This window comes from Perca fluviatilis, chromosome 7 (genome assembly GCF_010015445.1).
Source record: "Perca fluviatilis chromosome 7, GENO_Pfluv_1.0, whole genome shotgun sequence".
In the NCBI taxonomy this organism is placed as follows: Eukaryota; Metazoa; Chordata; class Actinopteri; order Perciformes; family Percidae; genus Perca; species Perca fluviatilis.
In genome coordinates this window covers 29,322,270-29,339,168 of record NC_053118.1, presented here as the reverse complement: position 1 = coordinate 29,339,168, position 16,899 = coordinate 29,322,270, and the positions used below count along the sequence as shown (strand labels likewise).

General features: G+C 40.0%; 2 protein-coding genes across 2 annotated transcripts; one reads left to right on the top strand and one right to left on the bottom strand.

Moving 5' to 3' along the window:
- Positions 1-194: 194 nt before the first annotated feature.
- LOC120562877 lies at positions 195-1,713 on the bottom strand. Its single transcript, XM_039806803.1, has 3 exons — positions 1,592-1,713; positions 1,381-1,454; positions 195-1,258 (listed from the first exon to the last, which is right to left on the bottom strand). The coding sequence occupies exons 2-3, from the start codon at positions 1,431-1,433 to the stop codon at positions 412-414; spliced, it is 900 nt and encodes a 299-aa protein (XP_039662737.1). The 5' UTR covers positions 1,434-1,454; positions 1,592-1,713; the 3' UTR covers positions 195-411.
- A 2,831-nt stretch (positions 1,714-4,544) lies between these two features.
- On the top strand, positions 4,545-14,016 carry ubqln4 (ubiquilin 4). The gene is made up of 7 exons (XM_039806498.1): positions 4,545-4,726; positions 7,292-7,443; positions 7,536-7,675; positions 8,965-9,227; positions 10,242-10,357; positions 10,670-10,841; positions 12,001-14,016. The coding sequence occupies exons 1-7, from the start codon at positions 4,580-4,582 to the stop codon at positions 12,139-12,141; spliced, it is 1,131 nt and encodes a 376-aa protein (XP_039662432.1). The 5' UTR covers positions 4,545-4,579; the 3' UTR covers positions 12,142-14,016.
- Positions 14,017-16,899: the final 2,883 nt, after the last annotated feature.

Sequence of the window (16,899 nt, the reverse complement as noted above, 5' to 3'; positions counted from 1 at the left end):
AAGTACGATTTTAAATGCGGTATTTTTACTTGTAAAGGAGGATTTTGATGTGTTGTTGTATTGGTACTAAACTAATACATCTGAGTAGGCCTACTTATTCCAACAATGTATTGATAAGAAGCACATTAAGGCACCATTAAACTAAATACAAAGACATTGAGATGCAAAATCAACAATTCACATTAATAAGGAGGTAATAAAATGAAATTTATTTTTGTCATAAATGCCATTGCTTCCAAAAGTACACAGTTCAGGATACAACTGACAAAGACAAGCAGAGTATCACTTTTCAGATTACATTTTATATTTTCAGATATATCGATAGAGTGTGAACCATGACAATACAGGAAAGACTTCCTCAGATTCAAATACTCAACCTCTCAAACACATGATGGGGCACATTGTATACAATTACCACCAGTTTAAATTGATAACAGTTTGAATGAGGTCAATGCCAGGAAAGTCCATGGCAATGATACCAAAGCATGGCCTGGGCTGATTGGGGTAAAACTGTCTCAGGTATTGATTGAGCCATGGGTTTACCTTTTCAGCCACTCTCTTTGGAGTCAGAAACATTCCCCAGAAAGTACCAAAGCCAGTGCCGCTAGTGTAAGTCAGAACCGCATTATCGCCCCCACAGGCTTCAGTGGCTTGGTTCAGCTGCTTTATAATTCGGTTGTCTTTATCTTTAACATTGCTAACCTTGGTTTGACCTTTCCCATCTGTATCTATGAGGGGGATTCCTAGTGTGAAGGTGCTCTTCTGCAAAAAGACTATTTTCCCCCTGACCTGACCCATATTTGGCATACCAGAAGTCACCCAGACGTGCTGGTCGTTGCCAATCAGACTCTGCACCATTTGATTGACAGTGTTTTTCTCAAAAGACTCTGGTTGGATTCTAATGAGCACAGCTTCAGTCTGAAACTCTGTCAGGAAGGCTCGGACAGTGGCTAGGACATCCTTGAGAGTGCTGTGCTGGTACATCACCCCATGCATGACATAGAGGGTGTCACCCAGTCCGAACACTTTGAGATCCAGGAAACGAATGCCAGCCCTGAGCTGATCCTTCAGGGACAAGGCCTGACATTCAGCCTCTGGACCTCCGTACAGGGCCATGCTGTCATGGGAACCGGGGAGGGTGATGAGAGAGAGGGTGCGGAAATTCTCAATGCCCGCCATCCATGGAATATTGTAGGACCCCGGGAGTATGAGGTTTCCATTGTCATTGAAGAACAGGTCTTTTCCACGGCATAAACCACTGATGATTTAGAGCATGATTTTGTGGTGTTATAATAACTCCAAAGCCACAAATTGAAATTGGCATCCTAAAAACCATCAATATATTTTTGTATTTTACTTGCAAAACTGTATTATACTTACACAACAGACAGCAAAAGGTAGTGGAAAAGGAGACACTTGTGACCAGCCATCATCCTTGCAGAAAGATGAGAAATCTAAAAAAGAATTCTGTATGTCACATTAAAATCCCTCATGCATGGATCAATTATTAATACATTATCCAAGGTAAGCATACACTTGGAAGGTTTTTATTACCAGAATTAGGTCAAATGAATTGATTTTTGTACTATACCTTATAGCCAGGAAGATTTCACAGCAAACCACTCCAATAGTCAGAATGTGGACACCTCAACAAAAAACCCATCACTTATATCCTCGGTTATCTGTAAAATTTTAGGTGTGGACCGTAAATATCAGTTATATAATTCAGATTGATTGTTCTTGTCAGGCAATCAAACATGTTTGTACAGATTGTGGTGTTTGTTTCCAGAATGTTTAAGAAGGTGACTCCCTTAAAAAATAAATTTGGATCAGATTAGATTTGATTCCTAACAGGAATTATCTCAAATGCAAGCAGCCACACCATTGCAACAAAAAAACAATGACTAAGCCACGGAATATATCATCTTTACAGCATATTTGGTGATATTATTGAACATTTGCCAGTAAAATAACTAAAAGCTTGTCACATATTTTGGAAGTGCCAAAATATGAAAGATTATTGCTAAAAAGTATGGGGAGTATTAAAGGAGATGTTAGGTTATGGGATGCCTAACACCAGCTCTGTGTTATATCTTGGGAATCTGGCACAGGAAAACACACAGGGTGGGGACAGATACCTGATCTAAGCACTGCTGGCAGCCAGCAAGAAAACTATAACCAGAGCATGGTGCAAAGCAGACCCACCTATGAAGGAACAATGGCTGGGTGGAGTAGAAGAAATATTTGACATGGACAGATTCACACACATATTGAGGATCCAGGAGGAGAAATTTTAGTCAAAGTAGGAAAAATGGGTTGAATACAAAAGAAAGCTGAACGACACCACAAATTACGAGGCTTGGAATCAGATCATGATGTTGCATTTGAAATAAGGGAGAAAGCTCACGTCACTTTGTTGATTTGATTTTTGTTTGCCAATTTTTTTGACTTTATTATAGATTTTTATCTTTAATTTAATTTTGTAATTAAAAATATCCATACATGCAAGACATTATTATTATTATTATTTTACTATATGCTGGCTTTATGCGAGGCTTTTCGTTATGGGTCTTTGACTCAAATCGTAATTTTGGCTATATGCGGTTTTGTATGTGTACAAAATTTTCAATTAAAATGTAAGTTACAAAAAACAGCTTAGCAGATAATGAAAACAGGGCAAAACTGAGAAATTGTTGTGAAATAGGCTAGCAGTGGTGGAGATGTAACGAAGTAGGCAACACCTATTTAAGTACTGCAGTACAAATTTGAGGTACTTGTACTTTACTTGAGTCTTTTGTTTTCATGCTACTTTATACTTCCACTCCACTACATCGCAAAGAAAAATATTCTACTTTTTACTTCACCACTTTTTTTTAAAGATCATTTTTTTGGCCATTTTCAGGCCTTTATTTGACAGGACAGATTAGATTTGAAAGGGGAGAGAGAGAGAGAGGAATGACATGCAGCAAATGGTCACAGGTCGGAATTGAACCAGCGGCCGCTGCAGCGAGGACCAAGCCTCTGTACATGGGGCGCACGCTCTACCAGGTGAGTTACCCAGGCGCCCCACACCTCCCAACAGTTTATACATGTACAGCTGAAAAGATTACTCGAATAATCATTAAATTGATGGGAAATCAATCAGGAATTATTTTGATAATTGTTTTAACTACAGTCATATGGGCCATTTTTCGGCATTGAGTACTTCATTGTAATAAGGTACATTTTCCTGTTTTAATTTGGTTCGTACTTTTTACATTAGTACTTAGGCTATTTACTTTCAAAAGGATCTGAATACTTCCTCCACAACTGTCAGCTGTGATTAAATAGACAATAACAAAAATGTTGAAAATAAAATTATAAAGTATAACAAAAATACGTGTAAGGACAAAAAGCCAGATCTGTGTCTGTAGCTATAGAGAGCCGAAGTCACGCCCCTTCCGGTGGACCTCATGGGACCTAAACTCGGAAAAAATATGAACGGTAGTGAACGGGGAGAGGCAAATTATTTTTTGATCCCGTTTGAATTGAGCCATGGATTACAAATATGATGTTCGTCAATTTAAAAGATAATTTTTCAACGGAAGAAAGTTTCAGTTAGCCGTAGGTTTGTCGTAGTACCACTTAGTTTTGTGTGAAACCGCTCAGTGGACTACATCTCCCGTCTCACACAATCTACCTCACCTAGCTTGACGCTCGGCTTGCTCGCTATCTAGCTAGCTTAGCTCTGTTCCACAACACATGTAACGTTATCTTAACTGCTGTGTTTTATCTAGTGAAGTGTTTTCAGCAGATAAGCAAAAGGACAAGCAAGATCCTCTGCTCATTTGAGTAATGTTACATCCCCGGTACCATACACAGAGACATCGTAGCTTCAGCGAGACGTCATCCATGAGACATTGAAGTGTGTTTTAATTACGTATTTTCACCGTCTTATACTTCAACAGTTTAACAACAAACTGAGACTTTCTTCGGTTGAAAAATTATGTTTTAACTTGATGAACATCATATTTGTAATCCATGGCTCAATTCAAATGGGATGAAAAAATAATTATTATCTCTCCATTGACTCTCGTTCATATTTTTTCCGAATTAAGGTCCCATGGACCGGAAGTAGAAGGGCAGGACTTCGGCTCTCTATTGAGAGGGGGGGGGGGAGACAAGGTGGAGGTTGGTAGTCATGAAGTCTCTTTCTCATGGATGGGCCAAATTCTCTGGGTGGGCGAAGCAGAGAAAGGGGAGGTAATCTTCTCCTTATGACCTCATAAGGAGAAGATTCCAAATCGGCCCATCTGAGCTTTCATTTTCTCAAAGGCAGAGCAGGATACCCAGGGCTCGGTTTACACCTATCACCATTTCTAGCCACTGGGGGACCATAGGCAGGCTGGGGGAACGCATATTAATGTTAAAAAACCTCATAAAGTGAAATTTTCATGCCATGGGACCTTTAATCCCCAAATGTAAAGCTGTTGTTTAACTAATGACCGCTGGGCGGCAGCATCACGCCGATGGACCAGACGTTATTGTTTATCTCTGCCGGAAGTAACACAGAAGAAGAAGGAGGAGTAAAGCAGTAAAGATGGCGGAAAATAACAGCACGGAACGTACGGAGGATGCCAACATGGATAAAAATGTTGCTCCTGGAGAATCTTTGATGGTGATCACCGTCAAAACCCCCAACGGAAAAGAGGAAATTTCGATTTCAGAGGATTCTTCTGTCTCCCAGGTGCGTTAACTGACGTTTCAACATCCGGCAGCAGAAATCCCGCTATCATCATGATGCGTTTCCTATCAAACATTAGGGGAACGGTCAAAAACGTTGTTGTTTTTAGCCTGTTGTCCAGCAGCGGGTTGCGTCTTCGATGGTATTTTCATGCTCTGACTGTCTGCCCGCAATATTACAATATTTGCTTGGTGCGAAGTTAACGTTTAAATCCATATTTCCTGAGGCGGTAGACATCTGTGTGATTACGGAAATAACCGGAAAATGTAGCGTCACGTTAGTAGAGCTAGCTAACGTTGCAGTTAGCTAAAACAGTTTTTATGTATTTAAAAGAACACAAGTAACGTCACATCATCAGTATGAACACACATAGCTAACTGTCCATACCAGAGGTGCGTATACAAAGAAAATAAAAATAAAAAATAGAAAACGTCATACGAATTTAAATCAATCCTATCATCGGTCCATGAGAAATTTAGAAACACAAAATGAGTCTTTAAATGTTTTAAGGTCTCCTATAACTTAGCTAGTGTTGCCATAATGATGCAGTCGTTGATTAAAATGTTTAAAGTTTGGTTTGGAGTCCGCCCATATACAAAAATTGAACTGTACAAAAAAAAACATATTTTCCATCTTGTTACCTTCAAAACATATAAGAATGTCCTCATCCTGAAGTTGAATTGTTTGCTCAGTTTCCTTTTTTTTTATATATATATATATATATAAAATGTTGAAAATCAGCCCAACATATGCTGGTACAGTGATAAAACAAATTGACATTGTCGCTAACTAACGATTACATCATTCTAGCGGTGAAATTAGTGTTGTGTCAGTTTGGGTAAAGTGATAACGAATTAACGTTATCTTATATTATCGAAGGGACAGGTCGCTGATAGAATCTGGGTGGGATGCTGTTGACTAAGTTACAACATTATTAAACAAGTCGAAGTAACGTCACTAATGGTATCACCCGCTCTTTGATACTTCTCTGTGAAACTAGGCCTATTTGCAGATTTCACGGCAACAACCATGCTCGTGCATTAACCTGTCTAACCTGTCTGGGGTTACTGAAACAAAACCGAAAATGTTTTAGTTTCATTTATTTTCCTTTTGGAAATCTGTGTGTGTGTGTGTGTGTGTGTGTGTGTGTGTGTGTGTGTGTGTGTGTGTGTGTGTGTGTGTGTGTGTGTGTGTGTGTGTGTGTGTGTGTGTGTGTGTGTGTGTGTGTGTGTGTGTGTGTGTGTGTGTGTGTGTGTGTGTGTGTGTGTGTGTGTGTGTGTGGCAACAAAATACATTACAGTTAAAGACAGACTTCAGACAGCGAAGTGATCCCCACAACATCACCAACAAAATGCAAGTGACATCTATCATATCCCAAGGAATAGGGTGAGATCCATCAGAACCTCCTCACGGTATGAGGATTGCCAAGCAATAAAACAGAAAGTTTGAATACCCTCCAACGATGGAAGATAACCAGTATCTGTCTGTCCACTCCAAACGGTCCACTCATTGTAACATCCTCTCCTGTAAATGACGCCTTTGTTTAAGTTCCATGATCATTTTAAATTAATAACTGTCCCTAGATATGTTATTCACTTACAACTTCTATAAAGGCACCATCAATAACTACATGTTGATGTGTCTTTCTACTTTGCTCTGAATCAAAAATAACGACGGGTCACCTACTCAAGTGTAAGAGTACGACATGACTCCAGGTTGTCTCTGTATGTCACTTTGTGGTGATTTGAATTATTGAAAGAAATTCTGATACAGTATATATATTAATCCTCTATACCAGACTCAAGCATCACAAAATAAGTATATATATTCACATTTTAACATGTTTTCATAAAACACATTAAGTTCATGATTGAAATTTGAAACAATGAAACAATGAAATGAAACAATTCATAAATATAAATACACAAATAACTGACAAGCTTTATAATTATACATTACACCTTTTGACAGGAAAAATGCATCCAGCCTATTCTTAAAATAATTAATTGAAGGGGAGCGCACAACTTCTTCTGGAAGCTCGTCTCATGATTTTGTGAAAAAATTCGTCCTCTTTTCAGACAGGCATGTTCTAGGGTAAAGTTTTAAAGAATTCCCTCGTGTCTCATATCTATATTGCTCCAAAACTGAAAGATAGGCTCAACTGTTACATCATATATTCCCTGTAATAGCTTATACACCTGAATCAAATCCCCTCTGTATCTCCTAAATATGAGAGTCTGTAAAGTTAATTTTTTCAATCTATCTCTAGACATATTTTTCATTCCTGGAATTAATTTAGTAGCTCTTCTCTGGACCCTTTCATTTTTTTTCTACATTTGATGAAATGCAATTTAGGAATACGCACCATGTGGGCACATTATAAACTAAAGTAATTAAGTTTCAGAACTAGATTCTGACACAGCACCCCTCTTCAAAAGAGGGCCACAAGATGACATAATAATGCAGGACCCAGTTGATATTATATTTATCTTAACAGCCACTCAAGTTACCACCTCTTCTGGGGACCTCCCGAGCAGTTACTCACTTGCTCTCGTCTCATTTGTCCAGTTCAAACAGGAGGTGTCCAAAAAGTTCGAGGCCCCGCAGGACCAGCTGGTCTTGATATTTGCAGGAAAGATTCTGAAAGATGAGGATTCTTTAAACCAGCACAAAATCAGAGATGGCATGACCGTTCATCTTGTCATCAAGACTGCACCGAAGTAAGTACAATGCATGAAATGGGTTTTGTAGGTAAAGAGGCAAAGCTCAAGCCTAGTGAGGTTTTAATTTGATGGTGGCTTTCTCTTCAAAGATCAACAGGTGATGGAACATCTCAGACAAGTTCCAGTTCTGCAGCGCCTCAAAATAGCAGCAGCAGCACCAACGCCACTGTAGCAGACAGAGCTGGAAGTGGCACGAGTCAGACACCAACAGAGCCTGCTAATGCAATGAGTAAGAATTCTGTATTTTAAATGACTCGCTTCCTTTTTGCTTTACATTGAGTTTAATTCTTGTGATCCTATCGCATAGATCAGTGGTTCCCAAAAGTTGGATCAGGGAAATCCCTTTTTGCTGGGAACCCCCGGGGGTCCTCTCAAGGACCCCCGGGGGTTCCCAGCAAAAAGGGAATAATTAATTTCACCGTAATTCCATCCATAAGCTAGCCTGACAAGCCAGACCCACATCAAGACGTTGGGTCTGGGAACACACCATTGGTAGGGCTCAATCTGAGAGGCGGGATAAATGGTTGTCTTTCAAATTCCCTCTGCACGCAATAGGATAGCGCTACAACCCACCAGTGGAGGTAGTAGATAGATTAAACTTTTGTCGTATCCGGTCGGCAAAACTCCGAACACATCTTCCCTTTTTAAGAATGACTTCAGTGCCGTTCTTTTCTAAAAGAAAAGCTTAATTCTAGAGTCGCGGCCTAAGCCGATTCGAAAGGCTGCTGTTCGCCAGCAGCAACAGCCATCTTCTTTGTTTTCAAGTAGCAGGGAATTCACGCGGAACCGTCGCAACTCTGCCGTCATTATGTTAAGCCCGCCCACCGACTCTATACACGATGTGATTGGCCTGACTAGAGTTTGGTATTTACAGCTCGCAAGCCAACGGAGAGAGCTGCTAGACCGACCCTGGCTGCAAATTACATTTGCTGCCGCTAGGGTGCGTCTAGATTTCTAGGCTATCCATAAGCAACACAATGACAGAATGTGCAACTATTTTGGTCATGGGGTTCATACACTTTCCGTAATAATAAAATATCTAAAAGCAAAAATCCTCTCAGATGGGGGACCCTATGACAAAATCTTATCAAATGGGGAACTGGGTCTAATTTATGTCAGTTTTGGGGGTCCTTCACATAAAAACGTTTGGGAACCACTGGCATAGATTATGTAGCTGTAATTAGGGTTGCGAAGAGGATTAACAACAAATCTACATGGTGCAAGGACAACATCTGAACCCACAGGCCTCTTGTTGTCTCAACGAGACAATCCAAACTTTTAACTACATTTCCACACAGCCTTTTAATGAGAAACCATCACAAATTTAGTATTTTTTTAATTTGAAGTTCGAGATTGTGACATGATTCGGTCGATTTCAAATTTAAAAAATCGAAATCGTCACACCCTTAACCGTTTCATACCATTGGCGCTGCGTGTAATTCGCCATCTTTAGTGAAAGAGAATCTTTGCTGCATGGAAGTATTCTCCAGCTTTCCTCCTCCTCCTCCTCCCCCCCAGGTGGACTCGGTGACCTGTCCGGCTTGTTAGGCATGGGCATGCGTTCATCCAGCTTCATGGAGATGCAGCAGCAGGTGCAGAGTCAGCTGATGTCCAACCCACAGATGATGTCGCAGATGATGGGCAGCCCCCTGGTCCAGAACATGATGTCCAACCCAGACCTGATGAGACAGATGCTCGCAGGCAATCCCCAGATGCAGCAGCTCGTGGAACGGACCCCGGACGTCTCCAGCATGTTCAGCAACCCTGACCTCATGAGACAGGTCGGTGCAGCGTTGCTCTTGACCGTGCCCTGAAACGCCAGGTCAACCTCAAAGCGCTAGCACGGATTAATGTCCGCTCGTCAAATGAACGTCTTGTGTGTCCTGATACAGAGGTTCCCCCAACCTTGCTTGTTTGTTCTTTTTTCTTTTTTTCTCTCACAGCTGCAAATTCACCACTTTGAATGGAAACTAATGGCACCCGCATGATTTGTGTGCAACCTAAGTTTTTATTTGGGGTGGTCCACGTCTGGGCAAATCACAGACACACCGTTTTTTTTAAGGGCTTTTCCCTTTATTTCATAGTGACAGTGGATAGACAGGAAAGGTGGGAGAGAGATGGGGTGGGGGGGGATGACACACAGCAAAGGTCGGACTCGAACCCGGGCTGCTGCAAAGGACTCAGCCTACATGGGGCGCACGCTCTTACTGGGGGAGCTAGAGGCCTTTTGCGGTTGCTGTTACTAGAAATGTTGCTCTTCAACTGAGCAAGAATGTTAGCTAGTCCAAGTACTGTCACCTTTTTCTACCCACTTGAGTTTGTGGCTATGTTGTTTTTACATCACAGTTATTATTTCTCTAACTGTCCCCCACTCCTTGATGCGGATCTAGCTCCTTTCTTGTTCACTCCTGCAACTGGGAGCTCCCATGAATGGCCCAACAAGTTTAGGATTGACGCTGACGGCCGCCATTCCAGTCAGAAGCTTGCTTCTTCTCCTAGGCCACCTCAGCTCTCACTGTTCGTTTTTGTTGTCTGAATCCTCTCGTCCCTTGACAGACCATAGAGTTGGCAAACATCCAGCAGTGATGCAAGACATGATGTATAACCAGAACTGGGTGCTTAGTAACCATGAGAGCATCCTCTGGGTTTATAATGGTCTATGGAGAGAGTGTATGCAGACAGACATCCAAATTGTTATCTTGTGTGCACAAGATTTTTTTTTTTTTTTTTTAAAGTGTCATCTTTCAGGAAGTTGGGTTTTAGAGTTGACTTGTGTCATGTTTGTCATTGAGCAGATGCAGAATCCTGAAACACTGTCGATGCTGACCAACCCCAGAGCCATGCAGGCCCTGATACAGATCCAACAGGGCCTGCAGACCTTACAGACAGAAGCCCCGGGATTCATGTCCAGGTACCGACTGTTTATACTTCAACCCGGTGTAATTGTCCCTATCTGGCGGTCAACTCGGAATTAATCTGAATTCCTTCTGTTTATTTGAATCATGAAAAGAAAAAGATCCCAAATTCTTAGAATAAGTCATTGAAATGTTGTTTTTGTAAAAGAACGCAATATGTAAACCCAGCAGATTGACGTATACTGTATGAATTGTGTTTTAAGTGAGCAATTGGTAGGTAGCGGTCATTTGACGTACCAGTACATTTTGCTGAAATTGACAGGAATTGCCACCGTTTTCTTGATTGTTGACATTTGTTTCTCCTCTAGATTGTCTCCCGGAGGTCTCGCGGTTCCTCCAGCCACAGGGGGCAGCATCCCCCCAGAGATCCCTCAGCCGCCTGCCATGGCAACCGGATCCAGTCCCCTCTCAGCCACCAGTTCCTCTCAGCAGCAGCTCATGCAGCAGATGTTACAGATGTTTGCAGGCGGAGGGCCATCAGTATGTTTTATCTAATTGCCTAAATTTGTTGCGTTTTCTAAAATCAGAGCAACATTTTCAAATATTAATATGAAATATTGAAATATTCTGGTGGAAGCAGCCAGGCGGCTGCTCGCCTGTCTCTGGACATATCGCGGCGCTTTCAACCCCAATGTAAACCCACTGTAAAGCTTAAAATATGAAATTCCTTGAGCGGATGAGTTTGTCTATATTTGGTATAAGTAGGGTTGGGTACCGAGACCCGGTGCTTATACGGGACCGGTGCCTTAACGACCAGTATCTACCGGACCGAATAGCAACGTGGATTTCGGTGCCTCATTTCGGTGCCACTGATATGCCTGCGCTGCTCTGAAAACCCTCTAATGTCCGAAAATGGACATTAGAGGCAACGGACACACCGTTGCACGTGACGCTAGTTAACACTACACTCGACAGCGCCTAATGTTAGCCTACCGTTAGCTAGCAGCTGGATTAAACACGGTTAAAATGCTGACAGCTAAACAGTGTAAAGTGTGACTGTATTTCACTGGAGAGGATCCAACAGCGGGACGTTAAGCAGTGTGCAGCTGCCGTTGTTGGAAAAACAACACAGACGGTGCGTTCACTTGAAACTGGTAGCCTCGCGGTGCATTCAAAGTTCTTGCAAAATACCGTTTTCCCATCTGATAGTTGTTTTTGTCGTACAACAGCAATTTACTAGTAAAATATGTTATTGTTATAGTTATTACTATATTATTAAATCAATTAATTTTGAACATATGGCCTTAGCAATAAACAAGCCGTTCTTTAATGTCACTGGCTGTTGTTTAGTACCCTTCTTTTTCTTTCTTTTTTACTTTCTTAAAAAGTATCGCTTTAGCACCGGTATCGGAAAAAACCCAAACGATACCCAACCCTAGGTATAAGTGGGTATAAGTAGAATTAGTGCTAAAGTGCTTAAAGTTAGTTTGATTATATGTGAAAAAGCAAATGTGTCAAAATATTGGGTCAAAAGCAGCTGGAATAAGTATAAAGAAACATTTGGTAGAATATCTTAACTCACTAAATAAAGTAATCAGAATCTGAAAATTCTGATTATCTTTTTCTGTTTTAAAAAAAATAAAAAAATAAAAAAAAATAAAGCAGTAGCTGACCTGATGCGTGGTCTCCTCCCTCCCAGCTCCAGACCCCGGAGGTTCGTTTCCAGCAGCAGCTCGACCAGCTCAACACCATGGGCTTCATCGACCGCCAAGCCAACCTGCAGGCACTCATCGCTACGGGAGGGGACGTCAACGCCGCCATCGAAAGACTGTTGGCCTAACCCACTCATTTCCTTCTCGGGGTTGAGGGTGGAAGACTGGTAGAGTTGGGGACTGGCATGGGCGATTTGAAATAAGTTAATACATAAACACCATCCTACATCAAATAAATAAGTCTGACCTGACACCCAGATAGACGCAGTGGTATTCCAATCACTTGTTATCTCTTCAGCTGATCTGTAAATCATAGGAAGGATAAACCGGGGAGGATGGGAAATCCTAGTGGAAGGATGTTGTTGGTTTCTAACAGAAGTGCTCCTATGCTAAAGCTAAAAGCCACGTCAGATAAGATATGATAAGCCTTTATTGATCCTAAAGGGGAAATTCAGGTGTTGCAGCAGCACAAAGACCGAAACAATTACATATAAATAGAAAAGTAAAAATAAAGCAAATAATAGGTATATACAACTACTAAACTGTGACATGTGAATTTCCCTCCGGGGATAAATAAATGTGTGTATATATATATATATATATATAAATGTATCTATCTAACACTATCTAGCTTGCAATTAAAGACAAAGTTATGAGGTAACTAAGTGACAAATTAAGGTGACAAGTTACAAGGTGAAGTGACACGGTTGATTGATAGCAGCCTGTCTAGTATATATGTAAAGAATGTACACCAGAATAATATATACTGTGATTAACTGATGGAGTGTATGTAGTACTGCTACAGAGAAATAACGCAACAACTCTCCTTGTCACGACCAATGAGTTCCTCCTGCCAGGCCAGTCGGAGATGAATTCAGACATGACAAGTGCTCATTCACTGGATGTCTGCACAAAGTTACCAAGGAATTCATTCTAATAGTTACTAATTTTCCATTCATTTTAACAGATTTTATGTGGTGGTTGTTGTTGTAGTGATGAGATGATGGTCTTCTGTGCGCTCATCTTGTTTTTACATGTTTTTTTTGTTTGTTTTTTTTTTCTTTCAATTCTCTTGCCTGGTATTTATTTAAGTTATCTCTTCATGGAACTTTTTCACCGTGGCAGGTTCGTGACACCTTGTATTTCTCCCCCAAAATGTTTCTCAGTACTGATTCTTGTGGTGGTTTGCTCTGCTGCCTAAATGTTTAGAAGGAGGACAAAGTGAAAGTTTTCGGACTGTAGGACCAAGTGTGTGTAATGTGTGTGTGGATGAGGGTTGGACAATGTGACATTTAAAGATAGTGAGAAGATAGAGACCTTTCAACTGGTAGATAATTTGCTACATTGAGGTAGTCTTTGGAACGGGTTGATTGGACCCCAAACGGCTATAGATTTATTATGATGCTGTTTAGGTAGGACAAATATTAAATTAATATTCTAACTCATTGTACCCTGAAATAACTTACAAAAGGCCCCAAAGCACTTAAAACATGTTCATCTCAACCGTATACTACTTATTGTTTACTTCAGAGGAAAACATTGTACTGCTACATTTATCTGACTGAGAAATGTAACCAGTTACATTACAGATTCAGATTTTACTCACAAAGTAATTAATTAAAATATGATGCATTGTTATTAATTAAGCTATCCATCTTGAAATTTAGATTTTCAATTGCTCTGTTTAATATCTCTAGTTGTATTGCCGATAGTGTTTCCAGACTGTGATATTGGATTTACAGAATTTTCCTGGAATACATTTGTTAGGTTTTTCATTTGCAGAATTAGCCGAAACGGTCATTTCCATCAGATTGTTTTAATCTATAAATTATTCTACAATCACAATATAGCCTTAAAATTTACATATACCATGTCAGAGGTTCATATCACCCACCACTAGTATACACCGTCATTGAAATTTACTTTCTTAGCCAACAGGTGTGGTTCAAGTTGATTTCCTGTAGACGAACTGTGTAAAAGTAAATAAAGTAAATACACTTGCACCCAGTTTGATTCTTTGTTTTCAACTATGAAATGGTCTCTATGAAGTGAAGTGCCCTGGTGATACTATGATTTATTGTGGTTATGGTAACTTGTTAAGAAAGCCATTAGTGAATTGTTTTAAAAGTCATTCACAAATTAATCAAACCCTTTCACAATAACTGTTGTACACACAATAAGCAATATAGTGCCTGAAGATAATGATGTGTTCTACAATATATTGTAAAATAACCTACTGTAGCAATACCAGAAATATATATTATTACAGTTACCATAAAAGTCTTTATTCTGCCTTTATCAAATCTAAGTACACAATTCTTTTAATTGTTAAAAGAAAAATGACCTATTTGTTGATATTGCTCCTTTTTAATGTGTTTTTGTATTTAATTTATTCTGAAAGGTTGGGTAATTTATGCTAGAAATATTATGAAACTTTAATTATCTTATGAATGTTTCAAATAAAATCCTAAACTGCAAACTAGTAGCTACAGACATCAGATAAATGCAATGCAGTACACATTACATCTTGACCTCAAGTTATTGTATTGTCATGTACACGCCAATTACAGTGAAACAAGTCATTGGCAATGAAAGTCTTACTGTAGATCTCAGGCTCCCTCCCACTCTGCTTCTACAGATATATATAAAATGTGTAAATTAATGTAAACAGTTGGGCAGTATGTATAAACATAATGAGAGCAGATTATATGCAGGTATCCATATATATTTACTGTAATGTGTATGGGTATAAGCAGGTACTAAATAAACTGTAATGTGTACATAAGCAGGTAGTACTAAAAGTGAACAAAAAGTGTAAAGTCTCAAAAATGGAAATTGCACATTTATGTGCAAAGTACCCCAAATTAACAGCAGGGGTTGTAGCCATAGGTTGTAGCCGATTCTGTGGTCTGTCCCAGGACCATGGTCTCTGGCAGTGGTTACTGCCACTAGGGGCGCTAGAGACACTGGTCGCGACCAGCTCCTCAGTGGTCTTCCCTGTGGTCCCTGTGGTCTGTGAAGCGGCTTTAGTATTTTCTCCCCTTTCCTCTCGTTTTGGCAGCACTGTTAGCTGGATAAATGTCAGAGATCACAATCTTTTGTCTATAAAATACACTATATCATATATATTATGATTATTATTGTTATTATTATTATTGATAATGGAGATCCGTGTGGTCAGGACCAGCTGGTCTCTGGCACGGACCAGTGGTCACAACCACTAGGGGCGCTAGAGACACTGGTCGCGACCAGCTCCTCAGTGGTCTTCCCTGTGGTCCCTGTGGTCTGTGAAGCGGCTTTAGTATTTTCTCCCCTTTCCTCTCGTTTTGGCAGCACTGTTAGCTGGATAAATGTCAGAGATCACAATCTTTTGTCTATAAAATACACTATATCATATATATTATGATTATTATTGTTATTATTATTATTGATAATGGAGATCCGTGTGGTCAGGACCAGCTGGTCTCTGGCACGGACCAGTGGTCACAACCACTAGGGGCGCTAGAGACACTGGTCGCGACCAGCTCCTCAGTGGTCTTCCCTGTGGTCCCTGTGGTCTGTGAAGCGGCTTTAGTATTTTCTCCCCTTTCCTCTCGTTTTGGCAGCACTCTTAGCTGAATAAATGTCAGAGATCACAATCTTTTGTCTATAAAATACACTATATCATATATATTATGATTATTATTGTTATTATTATTGATAATGGAGATCCGTGTGGTCAGGACCAGCTGGTCTCTGGCACGGACCAGCTGGTCTCTGGCACGGACCAGTGGTCACAACCACTAGGAGCGCTAGAGACACTGGTTGCGACCAGTGGCACAGCGGTCATGCAGCTTCAAGGGCCCTAAAATAACTGGTCCTGACCACCTCCTCTGTGATCTGTTCTGTTGTTTGGACCAGTTGAGTGATCTGTGGAGTGTTTATTTTTAATACAACTTTTCAAGTTTCTCAAAGTGTGAGCAGAGTCACCTAATGTGAGAAGCCATAATCGTCTATCCAATGTTATTGATCACTATTATTCATAGAAATCATAATAACAATGATTACATTATTATTATTAGTCGTAGTTGTATGAGTAGTACTATCGACTATGCAGGTCCGTGTCTTCCATCATCAATGATTAGGACCACTTACCCTAACTCTTTTTTGAAGAGAATTGAAGATTAATTTTCAATTGGTTTTTCGATCATGGCTGCATGGCCACACTGTAAAAAAGTACAGACCCATTTAGTTATGTCTACTTATTTCTTATTTTTAACTGAACACGCTTATACAAGTTTTGGATTTTGAACTCAACTTTATGAGTTTTTGAAAGTTAAACTTGCATTTATTCATTGGGTCCACTATTTAAATGTTTTATCAGATATGTATGTGTTGATTGAACTTGGGTATGTAAGTTATCAGTTGAAAAAAAAAGTGTATGTGTTGCAACAAAAAATGGTTGCCTTTCGATTTTAAAATAACCTGTCTTCACAGCATAGTTAAAGCATGGACAGAATAAATTGATTATACACCGCAGATAAGTGATGTAGCCTATGCAAATTTCTACTAAAATACAACAAGTGTTGTGGCAAACAACAAAGCACTAGTGGGAGGAGGGAGTACCTGTCAAAGGCTTGTGAATTGTGAATTTGGCATTTCACTCTTCTCATATTGAAATGTACTTGAAAAGTACTTTTCAAAGAATCAAACTACTCCATATTAGCCCAACCCCAATCTACATAATGCAGTCAGGTGCAATTGGTTCATTGGCTGGTCAATTCCCATGATGCAAGGCGTAAATAGAGTTGTGTTAAAATTTGCTGAAAAGTTTGCAATTTGTTCGGAATTGTTTGTTTGAATTCCGTTTATTAAACGTGTGCTTGAATGTAGTGTTTTGTTGCCTG